This window comes from Anguilla anguilla, chromosome 8 (assembly GCF_013347855.1).
Source record: "Anguilla anguilla isolate fAngAng1 chromosome 8, fAngAng1.pri, whole genome shotgun sequence".
Taxonomy (NCBI): domain Eukaryota; kingdom Metazoa; phylum Chordata; class Actinopteri; order Anguilliformes; family Anguillidae; genus Anguilla; species Anguilla anguilla.
Window position 1 is genome coordinate 26,519,435 of NC_049208.1, and position 19,086 is coordinate 26,538,520.

Genomic DNA, 19,086 nt, shown 5'->3' on the forward strand with positions numbered 1-19,086 from the left:
TGCTATATCAAGTGTCATTCCATAATATCCCACAACTGTTTGATTGGTTTCAGGTCTGGTGACTGAAAAGGCCATGACACATGGATAGGACAATGTAAGTGCTAAGGTCCTCTAACCATTTGGTGACTACTGCTCTGTGGACATTGTTATTTTGGAAGACACCTTTCTGTGGCAATGAAATGCTTGAAACGTGGTATGAAGATGATCACTCAGTAATGACTGACACTGACGTTTCCCTTTAAGCATTTCAGTGCACCGAAGCCATACCAGGACAATTTGTCCCGCAGTATCACAGAACCACCAGAACCCTTCACTGTGAGCACACTGTTCTGTTTAAATGCTTCTGGTCATATCAGGGAAAGAAAATACATCAGTATAGTGGCTACAAATGCATTCTTTGCTAAATCCCTCCCACGGTTCTTTGAGAAAGGCATGTTAAACTTGCCCACATAATTTGTAATATATACCCTGACCGTCTTGAAATGGCACTATAAAAAAACAATCCATTTTGCACAATTCATTTTACTGCACTAGAAAACTGTATGCCACAAAGCCATTTGCTTAGATGACAGAATGTCATTTTCACAATGCTTTCTGCAGCAGTCCTGTGGAGCTTTCCTTCGTTCAGTAAGGGTTAAGAAAATGACTTGTGGTAGCATGAAAATGATAACAGTGATGATTACTGGAAGAGCTCAGGCCCTGAAGAGATGGGGTTGTGGAACATGACTGTTGTGCGAGGTCCAACTGCTCTCTGAAGCTTATGGAAACGGATGTATGGCAGGCCAGTGGCTACAGGAGCGATTGCAGATTGCATGCTTTCTCTCTCTGATTATCTGTCTTTCCCTCCCTGACAACTGAACCCAGAGCTGCAGTTAATGGACCACCTCTATCATCCCCTAGAGAGCAGGGTTATGTGAGTAAAGGTGAAGGGGCTCAGTTTCCTTGTCATTTTAAAGACATTTACTGTTATTCAATTATTTTATTTTTTACAACAGTCACAGTTTGCTAATCAGTCACTCCTATTAATGGGAACTTATGTAGCTTATTTGTTTCACTGGACATTTACAGGAGGCATACAAGTTACTGTAGGTATGACAATAACATCCCACATAGGATTTGAGCCTCCACTCTCCTGTGCCCAAAGTCAGTTTCCCATCTAGTGTACCGCAATGGCACTGATTTTGGATGGATTATTTATAAGCTCTGGACATTTCATTGATTAATGTATTGCCGTTTAGGCGAAACAGCATAAAGCCGTATTTTAACACTTAATACAGCACAGCACCCTGTCTGTACATAGAGTCCAAATTCACCAAGTCATCTTACAAGCATTGCACTTTGAGTACAGATGCTAAATGTGAGGCTCTGGGTTATCCAAGGTGAAATTCAGTTTGTGTTGGATTTTTGGTGAGATACCAAATTACCTAGAAATGCTGGAAGTGCAGCCTGAAAGTGGGAGGCACTGAAAGGTAAGAGGCCACTCACCCCCCCCCCCCAAGCAGCAATAATCAAAACTGAATTTTACACTCATTTCAATCCAAGGACATTGAGATACTGAGACACAGTTGGAAAGCGCTGGCAGAGCCATGCTCTGCGGTGCTGAGATATGACCTGGAGGGGCTGCAAAGCTAATGTTTTCAGATTTATGGCTCCAGTCATGGTCCAATCACAACAATACAGAGGGTCTGGGTTCTTATGTCTTAGCGCACAAAAAGCAATAACAACGGAAACATTTTAGACTGCAATTAGTCAAGCTACATTGTGAACAAAACTACAAATTTATGTTTGTCTTTATACCCTACAAACCTGTAAACAAAAACATACTTAATGCACTGTATATAGACTGGTAGCACTGCATAAATTATCGCTTTCTATGTCTATTTCTATTGAAAACAGCTATTCAACTGTTCAGCTGTATATTGGAGTGGGACTTTTGATGAAAATGAAAAAAAAAGAAGGAAACATTTTTTAACTGGTCATAAACAGTGATACAAACATTCTTGGCTCTGAACAATTAGACCTACTTATCTCATAAACTGATGTGCCGTATAAAGAAATCAAGATGAGTGAACTCCACACTTCTCACAGTTATTAGTCCAGGCTGCCATTAAACTGTGTGTGTATAGTTATGTACACTCATGTATATACAGTATAGTCATGCATAGTCATGAATGTACACAGTAAAATGTTCAGTGTTAATTCAGCTCCAACAGAGCAAATCTGAGTCCATTTGGGACCATATGTACTCTGTAAGTAACACTACTATACACAATATTACTATACACAGTAACATTTTACTGTGTGTAGTAATGCACACACATATACACATGCAGTCATATCTATGAACGGTCACAGTAAACCACTGAAAAAAGAGTTGAGTGAAAACTGAACCACATTCCACAAACTACAACCTGAGGAGAACAATTATAGATGGTGTAATACCACATACTTCATATCATATTTCAAACCTATACTATAGTAATTTGGTCTTATTGACATGTTTTTCACAGTTTAAGACCTAATCTTTTTAAACAAGTTATTCTATGAGTTATAAAAAAACATTATTATTGAAGAGACAGATATAATGAGATAGAGGCTCAAAAGAAATTCTCAGAATATGTGGAGAGGGTTAATATATCTGTAATATCTACCAATGCTTCTTTATTAACTATGGCAATTTCAGACCTTGTGTTAAAAAGATCTGATGCCAAATTGACAAGTCATTGCTTCCTACAGCAGTGGAGTTCCTACAGTCCCACATGCTGTTTCATACTTTGCCTAGAGGGAACACTGCCCCCTGCAGGAATATTACACACCTACTGTTGCAATCTGGGTTTGTGGTTTCCAATCCACGCTCTATTAAGTCAATTACATTAGCTGCTGTAATTACCGTATCTGTTTTGGTTTACAGTGTCCCTGGAGGATCAGTGATTTCCCCAGCTACACAACACTGCTGAAAGTCAGGGGCAAAGCTTCTGTAAGGGACAGTGACAGTCATATATGCATTATCTGTATATATGCAACTATACTGTATCTGTACATTTCTGTATACTGTATATGCAAGTCTGTCACCTCAGTCATAGCTTCATTGGCTTCATTGGTCATGACATATATACAGTCAGCTCCATAATGTTTGGGACAACGGCATCTTTTTTCTTGATTTGGCTCTGTACACCAAACTTTTATATTTGTAATTAAACAATTCTCATGTGGTTAAAGTGCACATTCTCAGCTTTTTTAAAGGGTATTTTTTTTAGAAACTTCGGTTTCACCATGTAGAAATTACAGCACTTTTTATACAAAACTTTGGATCTTGGGCAGTTCCTTTTGTCCTCCACACTCTGGTACAAGTGAATCTTGTCTTCATCTTTCCACAAGACCTTTTTCCAGAATTCTGCAGGCTCTTTTAGGTACCTCTTAGCAAATGGTTTGAGTCTTGCAGAGTAGCCTCTGTAGTTCTGTTCATGAAGTCTTCTGTGGACAGTAATCACTGACACATCCACACCTGCCTCCTAATGAGTGTTTCTAATCTGTTGGATAGGGGTTTGGGGTTTTTTTCTTCATTATGGTGAAAATTATTTGATTGTCAACTATAGAGGTCTTCCTCAGCCTATCAAGCCCTTTGTGATTACTGAGCTCACCAGTGCTCTTTTTGTTAATAATGATGTTCCATACAGTTGATTTTCGTCAGCCTAATGTTTGGCCTATGTTGCTGACTGTTTTTTCCTTATTTCTCAGACTCATAATTGCTTCCTTGACTTTCATTGGCATAACTCTGGTTGACAAGTGGCAATAACAGACGGCAAAATCAATCAAAAACCTAGAATCAATACTAGATACTGAAAGCTCTCTTGTACCTTCACAAAATAAACTTTTTTCTCCTCATTGGCTAAGTCTTTTTGCACAGGGGCACATACAATTTAGAATCAGTGTTCTTGGCTTTGTTATTTGCATCCCCCAACCGCAACAACATTTTGGCATTTTTATAATCTCAATATTATAATATTATATATATAGAGCGCCGCGGACTGATTTCCCCACTGTGTGGGCAGGGCCTATTTATGCACTGCCTCTGTGATCATAGCTGACCCCACCCCTTCCATGCTAACTGACAGGCCAAGTCATTTTGAAATAAATACATGATGAAATAAATGCAAGTGGAAATAAATATTCTTAGAAATAAATACCGAGAAAAGAAATAAGAGCAAATGTGCAATGTCATGAATACTAAAATTTTATTGAAAAATAAAAATGTCATGAAATAAGAGACATAAGTGTTTATGAGCCGACTTGTTTCACTTTTATATCACGCTGCTTATCCTAAATTAAGTGATTTAATGAAAGAGATTGACCCACATTTTGAGGTGTTTGAACGAATCCTTAACTTAAAATAACCTTTCCAATAACTAAAACATTTTAGAAGAAATCCGCTGCTGTTGCTGATTTGTCATAAAGTTTTAGCCCTATTGTGTAACAGACTGAAGGAAATGTACCTGCAAGCTAATATGATTTGTAAGTATTACTCCAAAAGTCATGACTAATTCATGCCATCTTGTGTGAATATACAACTATTTTATACATAGTGCCATGAAAAAGTATTTGCCTCCTGCCTTATTTCTTCTATTATTGCATATTTGTCACACTGAATGGTTTCAGATCTTTAGACAAAAATGTAATATTATACAAAGGGAACATGAGAAAACACAACACATTAAAAAAATTATTATTTCATTTATTTAATGAAAAGAAGTTATCAAACACCCATATTTGTGGCCACAGTATATTAATATTATCAATTTTAAGGTCTTCTGCAGAATGTTGAGATTTTTACCCTGTAAGTGCTGTTATAATCCCTTCCAGTGCCAATAGCTCTGAAGTTTGCATTCTCTCTAGTGGATTGATAAAATTCTTCAACATTTTAATACGAAAGCCCTTCTGTATAACTGTATAAGTCAGAAACTGTGCAACGGAATGGGATCTGGGAGAAATTTTACAACAGCCAACCACCACCCCCTCCCCCTTCTCTATTTTTCAATAAAAGAAAAAAAAAAGAATTTAAAGCAAATGGTTGAATAGGGTCAACAAGGCAGAGAAAAAAAGTGACAGAAGAGGGGGAAATCAAACTTTCTTGCATATGCTAATTTTATAGGCTGCCAATTAAGGATTAAGGAATTTTTTAGGACACTTTTATGACTCTCTCTCTTGCGAGACAATGCCGCACAGTGTCGAAGACAATGAGCCAATGGCTCCCAATCCCAGAAGGCTGTGTGAAAGAACAACCCCCATATCAGGCCTAATAGCCTTGAGTTCCAGCTCTAATAGGCTTGCACCTCCTTTGTGCCAGCCCTCGCCCACATTGTCAAAATGAGGAACTACCTGGGTGCTGCATTGTCCGGGGGCATGTTCCGTTCGTTACCATGGGAGGCGAGGGGGCGGAGGGGACTCTCCAATCTGCCCCGCTTGAGCTTTGGAGCCCACATGTCAGACCCGAAATGACACCCTGAACCATTCATCTCAATCCAGGCTTTCAGGCCTGACAGTTACTATGTAGGCTCATGCCGGCTGCCAAGAGCCCCTCTCTCTCTCACTAACAAGCTAGAGTCGAGGCATTAACCAGACAATGATATGTGCGCCTCCCTTCAATGTTTAACCAGTAGTCGCCCCGTGCCCCACTAGGCCCCACATTCCTTCGTTCTTTTTGTGGCTTGGTTAATCTTTTCAGAAACGGGCCAATTATCCATCTAACTGGCCTCTCTGTTTAAAAATTTCTGTTAATGACGCCTGATCAGATGGTTTAATCTTATTTGACTTATTTGTATTATTAAAAAAATGGAGATACCATTTAATCCACAATAACAACCTTACTTATAAGGACTTAGGATTTAAACCATGGACCTGACCACATGAAACATTTCTATCAAACATATGAAATACACTAACCACAGAAAAACCATCATCTCTCTATATGACAGGCTGCTTAGGGATTTCTAGGGATGTGTGTTTGCATAGTAAAACGACAAAGGCAGATTAAAATCATCAGGAGATAATGACATTTCAGTTTATGCTTTGCTTTCCCACAGTAAACAGCTCTCCTCTCATATTTACACTGCAGTCAATACATTACAAGTGTGAATGCTAACTAAAGCACATGTTCTGGTAATACTTAAGTAAACTGCTATAATAATAATACATTTGTAGTTTTATAAATAGTAAACTGCTATATTGAGGCAATTGGGGGTAACTCTGAACAATGCTTTTGTGCTTTAATGGGAAGCGTGCATTCTACCAGTGTGTTTCTCTCCCACACACGTAAATGGGTGACCCGACCCTTCTCTTGCTGGTGAAATACTACAGTTGCGTTAAATAGCAGAAGAGTAGCTATTTCCATTGAAAGATGGTCGTGGGTAGTGCATATGTGCGCATTACACTAAAACACATAGTTTTAGGATCATGGCCACCTGACTGTTCTAAAGTACTGTTCTAAAACTCAAGAACTTGACAGCAAGTACACATTGAAATTCCTTAGGTATGCTTTATTTACGTATGTGGGAGGATCAGTACTATTGCATGCATAATTTTATCCATATTTGCCTTTTTGTTGCCGTATCCTAGTTGTGAAACTGCCTATTTAAATTCTAATGGAGGAGACAAATGCTGCATTACATGATGGTGCATATGCAACAGTATATTTGGCAGTGATGACTGGTTGTTTTATGAGATTTGTGAATATGCTGGAGGGGATATTTGAGCATTCCCCATGCAGAATTCAAGATTCTTCAGTCTGCGCTAGAGACTGAGATGGACATTACGAAACAGTCATTTTATGGTCAGTTAACCATTGTCTGGTTTATTTTTTTCGAAGTATGCTTAGGATCATTGCCTTGCTAAAAGATGTGGGGCTTGATATTCTTAACATAAAAGATCCACCACCATATTTCACCACAGGAAAAAAAGTAATCTTTTTGGAAGAACAAATTATTTGTCAAACAAAATATTTTTATTCAAGCGATTGTATTTGTATAAAAGTATGTTATATGAAAGTATACATGTATTTACTGTATAATATAAAATAATTACATTTTCCCATTTTTATAATTACCTGTATTGCTTTTTTATACATTCTTTGCCCATCTTAATCAAGGGTGTGAATAATTTTGGAGGGCACTGTGCATAAAATGATTACAAACTGGAACCTTCTAGATATTAACACAATAAAGCACACAGAGCTGCCTGTTGATTTATTTTTTAAGTCTCTAATAACAGGCAGACTGTGAGCGAGGGGTTCACACCCTTTCCATTCTGAGATCAAAGCATTTGGACACTCAGTGCATTAGGACCTAAAAAAAGTGAGTGCAAGAGTGGTGCTATGCTGAGATTTTGGGGCACTTTTACTGTCTATTCATGTTATTTATTCAGAAGGCTACCCCGTCTCAAGAACAAAGTGTTCTCATTGTCGACAATAGTTCACTAACTTCTGTTTCTGACAACTTCATTATGCGATAGGTTGTATTTATGTGTGTCTAATTATTCATATTCACATAACTTTATATCTGAAAACATATTTGCTGCTCCCAGGCAATTTACGTAAGCAAACTTCACAAAATGTATTTTTGTTATTTGTTGAGGTTAGTGGTCAGTACCCTAACAATGCCTCATTTCTCACAGTCAGTGAAATACAAAAATAGTGAAGCTCACAACCTAAAATGGTTTTAAAAAGATGTAATTAAAACGGATGATAATTATGACTGCCCTTTCTCCAATTGTCTTTATACACAACATGGCACACTTATCAGTACACAGCAGTCACACTTTGCCTGTCATCCCAATAACTCTAATCATGTGTTAACCAATATTACCTTGTCGATTGACTGTTGGTACACAGTGAACACTCTAAGCAGAATGCACCAGTGAATGGGCCCTTGTTAATTATTACACAAAGGGTTGCAGTGCCCACCAACACTTAGTGTTTGTGTTTGCTGACCTTAGGGTCAACAAAGAGTAGCTAGGGATGAGCGAATGGCTGCCCAAAAACAAAGGGCATCAACTCGGTTACAGCGATGGCTGCCAGGGCTTGAATGGACATATGTCAGGCCTACCCACAGATGGGGCTGAGAGAATGAGAGGAGGGGGTGGGCGAGCGTGGGCGCGCCTCTGCGGCTGCGGAACACAAGCATAGGTAATGGGCCGACACAATGGGCCCGTTTAAGGAGCAGAGGCCGCGCGCTGAAATGTGTGCGCAGGATTTATGGGGCGTCGGGCCGGAACAATCGGCAGAAGTGTGTGGATTGGCCGGTCTGAAAGACTCCGCTGCGCATCGCTGACCACGCCAACTGTTCTCGAAAGTGTGACCTGCGCAGCGCCGCTGGGGGTCTGCTCCGTGTTGCCAAGTGCGCCTTCCTAACTGTTGTCGGGGAAGGGGGGGGGGGGCGGCATGGCAACACGATAAAACAAAATGTATCTCCTCTCTGTTCTTTTAGACTGAAGGAGTGCACAATCAATCCCCCCACGCTTCAGAAGAATGTTTCATTGCACAGTTTTTATTCTCTTCTCTTTCTCTTTAGACAGAGGACATTAAATGGACTGAATGAACAGGGATGACCCTTTCAGCGGTGTTTTCCTCAAGCTCTGCTGTTTTGCTGTGGCTCCCTGAACATTCATAACTGTAGACACACAGAGATCCTGTGATGACCAGCCCAGGAGAAACAGCCAGTATAATGGCTGGCTTGTGTCTGAAAACTGAAAACAGAGAATGATAAGGATGGGATGTCAATTTATTCCCCCTGAAGCTCTGTTGCCCTGATTTCAAACACCAGTCCATAATGGACACAATGCTGATTACCTATTTGGTATGGATGGAGTATTTTTTCCCGTTCATTAATACATTTTTACTGATACAACAGAATACATCCAGAATTTTGTACATACCCTCAATAAATAATGCAATCACAATCAGCTCAGTATATGTACGTGTTAAGTGCACATAAATTAGGGATAATATGATATAAACGGTGTCTGAGTGCAGTTCCTCCCACTGTAGCTTTATTCCATCAACTCTCCCTGAATATTCTGCCTGTCATCTTTAGGTGACACGGATTTAGACTATTTCCCCAGAGTTCATCTGATGTACAGCTGGGTTTTTTAATTTCTTCTTTTTTGCCAAGAACCTGTACAGTAATCAACCCAAGCAATTATGCAGGAGCTGTTTACATTGGATGCATTGATGCATTCAGAATTATGAGCTAACAATATCTTTCGTTAAGATACAGTATTAGTATGTACAATATAAAATGAGCCCTAAGATAAGAAAAGATAAGAACCAGTTAGGCTTAATTAGATTGAAACAGTTTGGTGTCATATTATCACAACCATTCATTATTTTCATAGCAAATTAGACAGTCAACAGTGGTTTGTGCAATGAGTCTTTAATTTGACTGTCCCTTAATCGACTGATTTCTGTTGGTTGGCTGTATTGAAGTTCTTTAATTATACCCTACACCCTATTTCCAAATGTTGGACAGTTATCATAAGCAGTCCCACTTCTTTCACGTCTTCATTCCCAGAGCTTACAGTAAGACCAAGGTTGTTGGACATAAAAAAAGGCATGGAACTAAAGCAGACTTGTGTTAACGGTCTCTGTGAACTGGCGATGACGATCAAGGTGTTTCGTGCTCACAAACTTCTGGAACGGGGCTTTTTGCTCTCGGTGGAAACCTGGTGCACTTATGTGTGGGTGACAGTTTCCCCACATTGCCCCTTCCCCCCGTACGGAGAAGCACTTGGGGTGTAATTTATGAGATGGGGGCAGCATGAAACGGGCCTGTATTTGGGCTGCCTGCTGATCCGGTCCCATTCATCCAGCCCAGAGTGGCCAGGCCCTTTCATCCAGCTTTCACTCCTGCCTCTCCACAGCAATAATAAATGTTCTGCTCCCGGCCAGGGAGCTAACTGACCCAGTAGGAACCCTTGCCTTTTGTAAACAAGGCTTAATCATTAAGAAGCCAGAGATTGAAAAAGGGAAAGTTATTTGACTGGTTGCACTGCTCATAAAAATAATTTCTAGTGAGATGGCTGCCGGCTGAATGGATCCAGGCCAAACTGCAGATTTAGAGCCAGGAAGGAGGCCTCGTATTTATTTCATTGTTGTGAATCTTTTTGTTCTGGTGTCTGTGTTGTTTTTTTTCTTCTTCTCCCTGCTGCACCGCTGGCTGAGGTTATTGGCAGAGGGAGAAAGGGGTCATCCTTAGATCCTGTGCATAATAAATGCAATTGAAGAAGCCCTCCAACAACAAGGCCATGTTTGCTCTCCAACTTAGCATTTTCATTGAGTCCTTATGGTGCTAATCTAGCATAAGCCGATGTTAGTGGGGCTGAATGCTCTTTAGTGTGCCTGGAATAAAGCACGAGTTTTGGGGTCAGCTGAGCTCTGAATGGCTGCCGATACTTGTCAAACAAAGTCAAACACTTTAATGCAGCACACAGTGACTGGAGCCACAGGAAGACATGAATGGGCCCCCGAAAAGATGGCAGGGCTGGATACAGTCTTCAAGGGACCCTCAGAGTTGTGCTGATGTTACGTCTCTCTGTGTGGCCTGTAATCTCCACACACGCATGAATACGAATGAAAGAGTGTCACATTCTCAGGCTCTCCCATCACAATGGAACAAACTGCGTTAGAACTGCTCATGAATTTGGTGGCTGGTTAGTGTCCAAAATTCACAGCTGAAAAGTCAGTTCATACATTGTTCAGTCTGTTTTGGCTCCTTGCCTTTGTGTCGTAGCCAAACTGGTAAATTTACTGTGTCTATGTATAAAGTATCTCTGAAGGGATTTTAATAGCGGCTATTCAAAATAAAACACTATTTTAACAGCAGGGTAGTTTTCTAATGGTGTAAATGTCTCATGTATACAACCTGCTGTGATCATTTTTAAGCTATCTTTGTGAAAGTCTTGAAGTGACCTCAGGCGGTTGCATGTGAAATTAAACTGAGGGGAAAGCATTTGGTGGCTGGATATGTTACATGTGCTTTATACAACTTTTTGGCTTAGTGTCTGATGGTGAGTGGACCTAATTAATTCCCCTGCTGACTGACTTTCTCCCGGAACCTTAAAATGAACCCTAAGCAGCAATTAGATATGCATATTAAAGGACAACTATCAGATAAACAATCCAGAACCTACTATAAGTTCCCTTTGTATATCAGCTTATCCACTTATGTAATAAACAAATCTAAACTAATATAAAAGTAAGTAAGTAATCTTTTAAGGCTGTTAACAGCGTTGTCATTTCTATCCAGGGCAAGAAGAAATGGATGGAAGTGAAATCAGTGGGCAAAGAACCTCAGTTATTCACAATCAATTAGCAGAGCCATCAACAGTCAGCTTGCATGGGACCCGTCCTGCTTTGGCTGGGTGCCTAAGGAGGGAGCCCATATGTTCTTATAGAGTGACAAAAATTGGCCTCTTATTTTAAACAGTACCTCCCTCCCATAAACCCCCAAATAGTGTTGGGAATTAGCCTTCCCAATAAACACTTCAATTAATACACATGGTTCATTAATGCATCAGTTTCACAATCCCTAATAAATAAATAAATAAATAAATAAATAAATAAATGAGTCAGACCCAAGTGTTTTCTAACCCATATGTTTGTTTGAGGAGGAGTCAGCTACCACTTACAAATCTTGCAATCTTTTGTAACACTGCAGTTTCATCACTACATTGATGCAATGTTACTGCAAGTTTTCAGACAAAGCAATTGCTTAATAGAATAGGGACTGCTGTCTCGTACACAGTCCAAGTGTTTGCTTGCCTGAGTTGTCTAAATACCCGCTTCCTGTAGGGTACTGTTTGGCATGTTCATAGTTGTCAACAACTTGCCTCGGCAGTGTCAAAGCTGATGTGACTGAGTTCTAATGGCTCGTGTGGGACATGGAACTGTGGTCACAGGGGCCATCAGGGTGCTGTTGGATCAAACAGGACAGTGATACTCTACTGTCAGTGAAACATTCCCTTGGTTGAACGAAATAATAAATTACCATGTTTTCTGATGAATGAGGAACCTTATGTAACACAATCAGAAACTTGTACTTCCAAACAAGCAGCCTTTATGTCCAGGTACTACTCAAGTGTCCTTGTAGCTGTTAGCAGTCACAGCAAATGACTGAAAGGAACTCGTAATCTGAGGTCTGGCTCTGCCCCTCTCCATTATTTCACTGTAGACTCACCACTGACTGTGTCTTGAGTTTGGCATTGATGCTTTGTAAAAAAAAAAAAAGTGAAACAAAAACACACACACAAAAAAACTAATGCGTTCAAAAGTCCCTTGTCCACTGTAAATTTTAGCACAGTAATTGAACCTCACGAGACAGCTTGGCTAATGTTCCCATTGTGTCAATCCATGAAGACAAAGTTCAGTATAGAGAGGAGAAGCCCCTAAAGATGCAGTGTTGGTTTGCGATAATATAGTTTAGATGGCATAAAGGGCTGCAGCTATTAAATCTCAGGCCCGGAACGAAATATATTGGGAGGGCCACCCCCGATATATTTTGTAACGAATGAAAAATAGTTACTCCCCATATCCTGCAACCCCCCCTTGGGCCTGCGCCCAGAACAAAAGTGTCCCAGTTGTCCCCGCCTATCTGCGGCCCTGAGTGGCAACAAGAAGCCGACCTTTACGATGTGACAATTTATGATTTTAACTTCTCCCACAATCTCAACTGCAGCGTTTCCAGTGTTTGGCTCCACTCTAAGTTATTGCTTATTATATAAACTGAAGCTAAAATGCAGGATGAGCTGTCAGTACTAAATACCACATCCACAGTGTGAAAAGCTAAATATATCTGCCACACCTGTTAAAATGACCCTTTATTTGCACAGCAGTGGACTAGTGCAAAAATAAAAATTAACTAAGCTACAGATGTTTTATATGATTTCAAAACAAAAAGCTTGCATCAATGGCAATATATAAACATACAGTGTTAAAAGGATGAAATGAATATCAGAAACCTTATATGATGCAAATGAATTGCATATTGCAAATTATGACAGCAACAAAAAATTATTTTTGTTAGGATTTGATTTGTTGAATTACTGTAGTAGAAGTTGTTGGAATGATTTTGTTTGATTTGTTATTTTACCCATGCAAATTGCGTGTATGAAAAAAAAATGTATGAAGTGTCTTTTGAAGTTCAGGAAATATTGATTCTATGCATATGTCAACGTGACACTTTATGTGTGAATTGGACCAGGAGGCGTTAAATGATCAGGGAGGGGGCACTGGCAGGAGGAGCGGGGGGGCATTGGAGTTGGTTGAATGGAGCAGTGAAAGTGTGCCTTCCCGCTGATTGGAGGTTATTCTAACAGCCTCATTATGCGCCTCATTGTTCTTTTGTAGGGGTGTGGGCTATAAATGCAGGCCTGTGTCCAGATAGAGCATGACCGTTGTCACTGCGTACGACTCGCTGCACACCGCCGCCGTCTCCCCAAAACACACCAACACACACGCACACCCAAGCCGAGTGCTGTGCTGGTGAGACCGTTTCTGTTTTTTTCCGGCCGGTTGAGGAATTGACCAGCGTTTTGTCACGTTTACTTCTGCATTTCTGAACAAGGCTGCCCGAGCATCTGAACAGAGCAACACTGTGAAAGCTTCCTCGGTGAGTTTTTTTTTTTTGTCCTCCGATGGATTCTGACGCCGGATCAAGCTCCAGCCGCTCCTCCTCCCCGGAGCTGGTGGAGGGGGGCCTATTCTCCACCCACATGTTCCAGGCGTTCTACCAGGAGAAGGGGGGCACTTGTAGGCCCACTCGGCCCGGGATGGAGAATGCGAGCAGGGGCAAATCCAAAAGCAGCAAGGAGCCCAAGAAAGAAGAGACCCAGGACCTGCGGCTGAAGGTGAACAGCCGCGAGAGGAAGAGGATGCACGACCTGAACCAGGCCATGGACGGGCTCCGGGAGGTCATGCCCTACGCCAACGGCCCGTCCGTCCGCAAGCTGTCCAAGATCTCCACCCTGCTGCTGGCCCGCAACTACATCCTGATGCTGTCCAGCTCCCTGGACGAGATGAAGAAGCTGGTGGGGGACGTGTACGGGGGCAGCCACCAGACGCACATGGCCCGCTGCGCCCCCGCCCCGCCCCAGATACCCCTGTACCCGCTGGGTCACTCCCTGCCCTCCCTCATGGGCACGGCCACCACCACGCCCCCTACGCATGCGAGCCCCTCTGCTGCCTACCTGGGCTTCCACACCACCCACGAGAGCCCCCTGAAGGACACGCCTCACCTCCACGGCTCCTTCCGGCACTTTCCAGGCATGCCCTGTCCTTGCTCGCTTTGCCAGCCTCTCTCCTCCTCCTTGCCAAGGTTGCCCACCCTGTCCTTGGGTAAGTGACCAGTTGAGTCCCAGGATTGAACTCTGCCAAGCAGGACAAAAAGACACGCACTGCTTCCCTCCCAGAATTGTGAGAAAGGAATATCCTGCAATTTGTATATTGTAAATGCCTTGTACAGACAATGTAAGAAAGAACATCATAGATTGAAAAATGTTTATTGCCTTTTTACTGATATGTACTGCTATTTTTGTACACACATATTTGTTTACATTTTAAATTTTCCTAGTATGCCCAGAGGCAGTATCCAGTCTGTTCTAGTGTATTTTTTATCTCAGTTGAAGTTTTTGTTGAAACAGTGAAGAAAATATCTTCTACTAAACTGTCCCATGAACTATACTACTGAAAACCCGACAGATAAAGAGATTGTCCTGTGTTTTTGTACATCATTTTTCAAAAGATTAAAATGCTATTATTGTATAAATCTACTTGTGTTTTCTTCCTTTTAATTAATTATGTAATTGCTATGAATTCCAACATTTATTTAACCAAGTATAATAACACGTTGTCTTAAATATCATCCAGATTCACCTTTCATATTGTACAGTAGTTATCAGTCAAGCAATTTTGGACCATTTGACCTTTGAGAGGAAAATCATATAAAAGTGAATCTGAGTCTTGTACAGGCTTGTATTGATATTGACTAGCGGCTCCCCCTGCATTCAGCAAGGGGGAGATATTGAAGGCAGCTCTTTGAGAGAAGATTCATGGAGTGAAATCCCTGGAGAGACACTACAGAGATGTCTGTGTCTGTTGCTAACCAGCTGTCGAGGGTCCGTCTCATGTGCTATTGTTTCAGCAGATCCAACAACAATGCCCAGTCTAAGCAAGAGTATGTAACCAAGGGTTTAGTGAAAATCAGCCTAGGTATGGACCATATATCTGAATGACACATTATAATTAATCAAATCTCTGTTGGAAAGACAATCTTTAAATGTATTACTACTATTTTATCATAAACTGTGAAATAATTCATAAAAATATTTTTGTTAGCGTACATTAAATGATACATTTAATATTCATTTAAAAGATACACGTTCTCTTTCGCCATCAATTCCAACCAAACTCCCTTAGCTGAAGATACAGTTAATTTGTATTCAATGACGGTGATATTATTTCATATATTTTCAGTGAAATCACCTTGCTGTTCAGCACTTAAATAACTATTTGACTCTATCATTCTTTTTAAACCTTCTTTTGTTGTTTGAAAAACCTGGATTTGGACTTTACCAAATGAGAACTTCTTCAAGTTATATAAATAAAGGAAGGCATATGTGAAATCTCCCATGACCGATTTTTTAAATTAGTTTTCCAAAGGACAACAGAGGGACATAAAGGATGTCTCTTTTTGAATGAGCATTTGGGTCCTCTGTCTTTTTCCTCCTTCAGATCTTTTCACTGTCTCTCAGGAACCTGATCACGCTAAAAAGGCTATCCTCAAGACACAATGGGCTCGCTCAGTTCTCCTGCTTCCTGATACAAGCCCAGCCATTCAAAACCCATTTCATCATGGTATCCCTACTGCAAGACCAAAGGCCTGACACTCGCCACCACAAAGGCAGTTAGCTCTAATTTACGAGACCGCGCTGACATTGTAAGAGCCCTCCTCTTTGTCTGGGCTGGCGGACTGGGGCATCAGCTGTGCATTGGCCTGAGGGGGGTGGGGGTGAGGGAGGGCGGGGGTGCAGCTGGGACCTCTCAGGAGGCTCACAACATGGGGACTGACTGGGGCTCTGGGGCCCTCTGGTCCCTGAGTCCCCTCACGTCGCTCGCCTGCACCTCTTGCTTTTGCACAGGTGGGAACGGAAAGCAGAACACATTGTTGGGATTAGTGGGAATTGGGTGAGGGGTCTGTGGTTTCCGTAATGCAGGGTAATTGGGGACATTGGCTAATGCGAGACTGCTGTTTCCTGCCTAGCAGCAGATGGTACAAACCCTTGGTGAAATGGCAGCACGGGTGTGTGTTGCACCCTGGATACACACACGCACACACATATAAACACACACACGTGCCACCTGGAGTATCTACTGTTTACAGTAGTTTATAAATTGTGTTAGAGTATTAAAAGTTGTGTCATATTTGCCTTGTGTACATCCTTATCAGGGTAAATTTGGGGCACTTACAGTTTCATTAAAATCATCAAATAGAGCTTCCAAACACTATACTACACTACACTACACAAAATACTAAAATTACTATTAAGTAGCAAAGGTTCCAAACGCGAATAAGGTGAATATTAACATGGAAAAGGTTCCAAACACAACTCCCTCTATCCAAGGTAATTTATTGTACAACTTGTACTTTCACAATTTTCAGATCTAAATATTTGATAGATTAAATGCCTTATCATTGAGACTACTATTAAAAGTATGCATAAAAAACAATTATTTGCAAATAATGTCACTGTCTAAAATTAGAAGATCATTATCACTTAATTACCGGCTTGCTATCTGTTTGCTAACAATGTTAATAAAAATGTATTAGCCTAACTGATGTGTGGTAATGCATTTAACTCAAACCAAAAACCAGACTCAAAAAGCTGGCATCCGTTTCTATATGTTAAATTGTGCTACTGTGAGGGGAGTAATGAATAGCATGAAAGCAGCAACCTAATGTAAATAATGTTATTGTTAGACATTGAAAAAAAGGACATGCTATGAGACTGAAACCATTATTGTAATATACAAACAGAAGAGATATCAGGGATTGCAGATGGATAGGAAATGCAAATCAATAGATGACTGTTTCCTACCCACAGCCTGGTAGAGGATAGATAGACAGAGTTAATTAGGAAACTGATGGCCCAATTTGAGAGATTGGGTGGTTTGACGGGGGGACATATTGACGAGCATATGTACACAGCCTTCTTTTTTTGCTTCAGCTATGTGATTCTTTTCTCTACCCACACTAATAAGCAGACCCAGCTGGGGCAGAGCCATCAACATACATGCACCGGCCCACACACACACAGACATGCGCGCACACACGCACACACACACACCCACACACACACACACACTCACAGTCTCTGATGATGTCATCATCCTTCTTCATGTATTCATTTCATTAATGGTTCTTTGTTTGTCTCACCATCAGACAGAACAATCAGATAAGGAGCACTCTCTGATGAGCACAGATGGAATATTAAGACAAAGGAGGCATGGCTAAAATGATGCAAACAGAAGTGTTCATTCACCGATATTCTGCAATTGCACCGTTCGCAGCCCAGTTGGTATTACAAATTTCATTTCTTTTTAAAATAACATGCTGTGCCACACTAAGTGAGCACAAGGGTGGTTGGTGTGGAAAAGCGATACCAAAAAAAGCATTTACAGTGACACATCAATTTGTTTTTGTTTTAATCAAGTAAACGTGTAGGAAAAAATGCACAGAGCAGTCACATTATAAGGCCTTATACCATAGTCTCAGATATACCATGAGTAATATTCACTTTGAATATTTCATTGCAACATAGTCTGTAGTCCACTTTGTGTGGGTACATTACCTTATTCTTCTCTTACATGGTGGCAATGTCCAAAGAACCAGTGAACTTTCAACGGTATCATTTTAGTTTTAGTTGACACAACAGAACTGTGCATAAATGCACATTAAATTAATTAAAGGTGCAAATACACACACACACACACACACACAGAAAACATCAATATGGGCAAGTGGTAACACGGGGAATGGGTGTCTGTATATGGGGTCATATTTAAATACCTCGAAATCTGCCCATTATCTGTGAAAATAGTTATACCATCTGCATGGCATATACTAATGATGTCAGTAACTATGCTACCCTGCCATATTATGCCACCTGTACCCTTCACATGCAAAATGAATGCACCTAAGCAGGGTTGGGCTTGGTGACTGCCTTGATGGCAGATCTCCTGGGAAAACAAATGCTGTTTGAAGATAGATTGGGGCAAAAAGCGGTGCTCAAACCTATAGACAAAGTAGAATTTACTATTCAGTTTTACATGTACGTATATATGGAACAATACCAGAGCATAGTCTTTGAAAGACAATTCAAGCTCCGAGTATACAGAATCATTAATAGTCAAAATTGTGCAAGGCAACTTGTTGGCAGTACCAGTTTCTTTAACTTATATGGTTACCCCTTTCAAGTCGAGCAGTACGCCACACAGGAATATATTTGGGGTCAACAAATGCCATTGCCCTTTACCATGCTTACAGGGAGCATGTCTTTCTTTACCATTTTAGCATTTAAATCTGTTGTGGCTTCAGCTGAACAGCTATCACATTGATGAGGGCTCACTAGGAAGCTGGGTGCTTGTTTGCTGTGATCCTTCGGCCTCGGATATTTGGTTCATAAGTCGGTTAACATCACAGATGTTGACATGTGGAATGCAAATTAGATAATTTGCTAATGTGAGCATTTTCCTATGTTTTGGGAGTTGCCAATAATTATTGTAGTATGTTTATGGATGTTAATACAACCCACATTAATGCCATTTTTGTTGGAATTTTATCTATATTATTCACATATTGTTTTTTAAACAACCAAATTCAGTTATACTGTCCATTTACACATTTTATGCTCTTCAGATATCACGGCTGTTCATATTGGGAAAATGTATTTCATGCCTGCAATATCGCCGAACAGCCACAAGGGATAGTCCATAGCCTACCCACTGTCTGTAGTGTGCATGGGGGTACGCATATTTTCATGCCA

At 40.8% G+C, this 19,086-nt stretch overlaps 1 protein-coding gene across 1 annotated transcript; it reads left to right on the top strand.

Annotated features, from left to right (window-relative positions):
- Positions 1-13,669: 13,669 nt before the first annotated feature.
- LOC118233291 (oligodendrocyte transcription factor 3-like) lies at positions 13,670-14,793 on the top strand. Its single transcript, XM_035428826.1, has one exon. The coding sequence runs from the start codon at positions 13,681-13,683 to the stop codon at positions 14,386-14,388; it is 708 nt and encodes a 235-aa protein (XP_035284717.1). The 5' UTR covers positions 13,670-13,680; the 3' UTR covers positions 14,389-14,793.
- Positions 14,794-19,086: the final 4,293 nt, after the last annotated feature.

Bases quoted from the DNA above. Each gene is read 5' to 3' on its own strand.
- LOC118233291 (XM_035428826.1), top strand. From the start codon at position 13,681: ATGGATTCTGACGCCGGATCAAGCTCCAGCCGCTCCTCCTCCCCGGAG.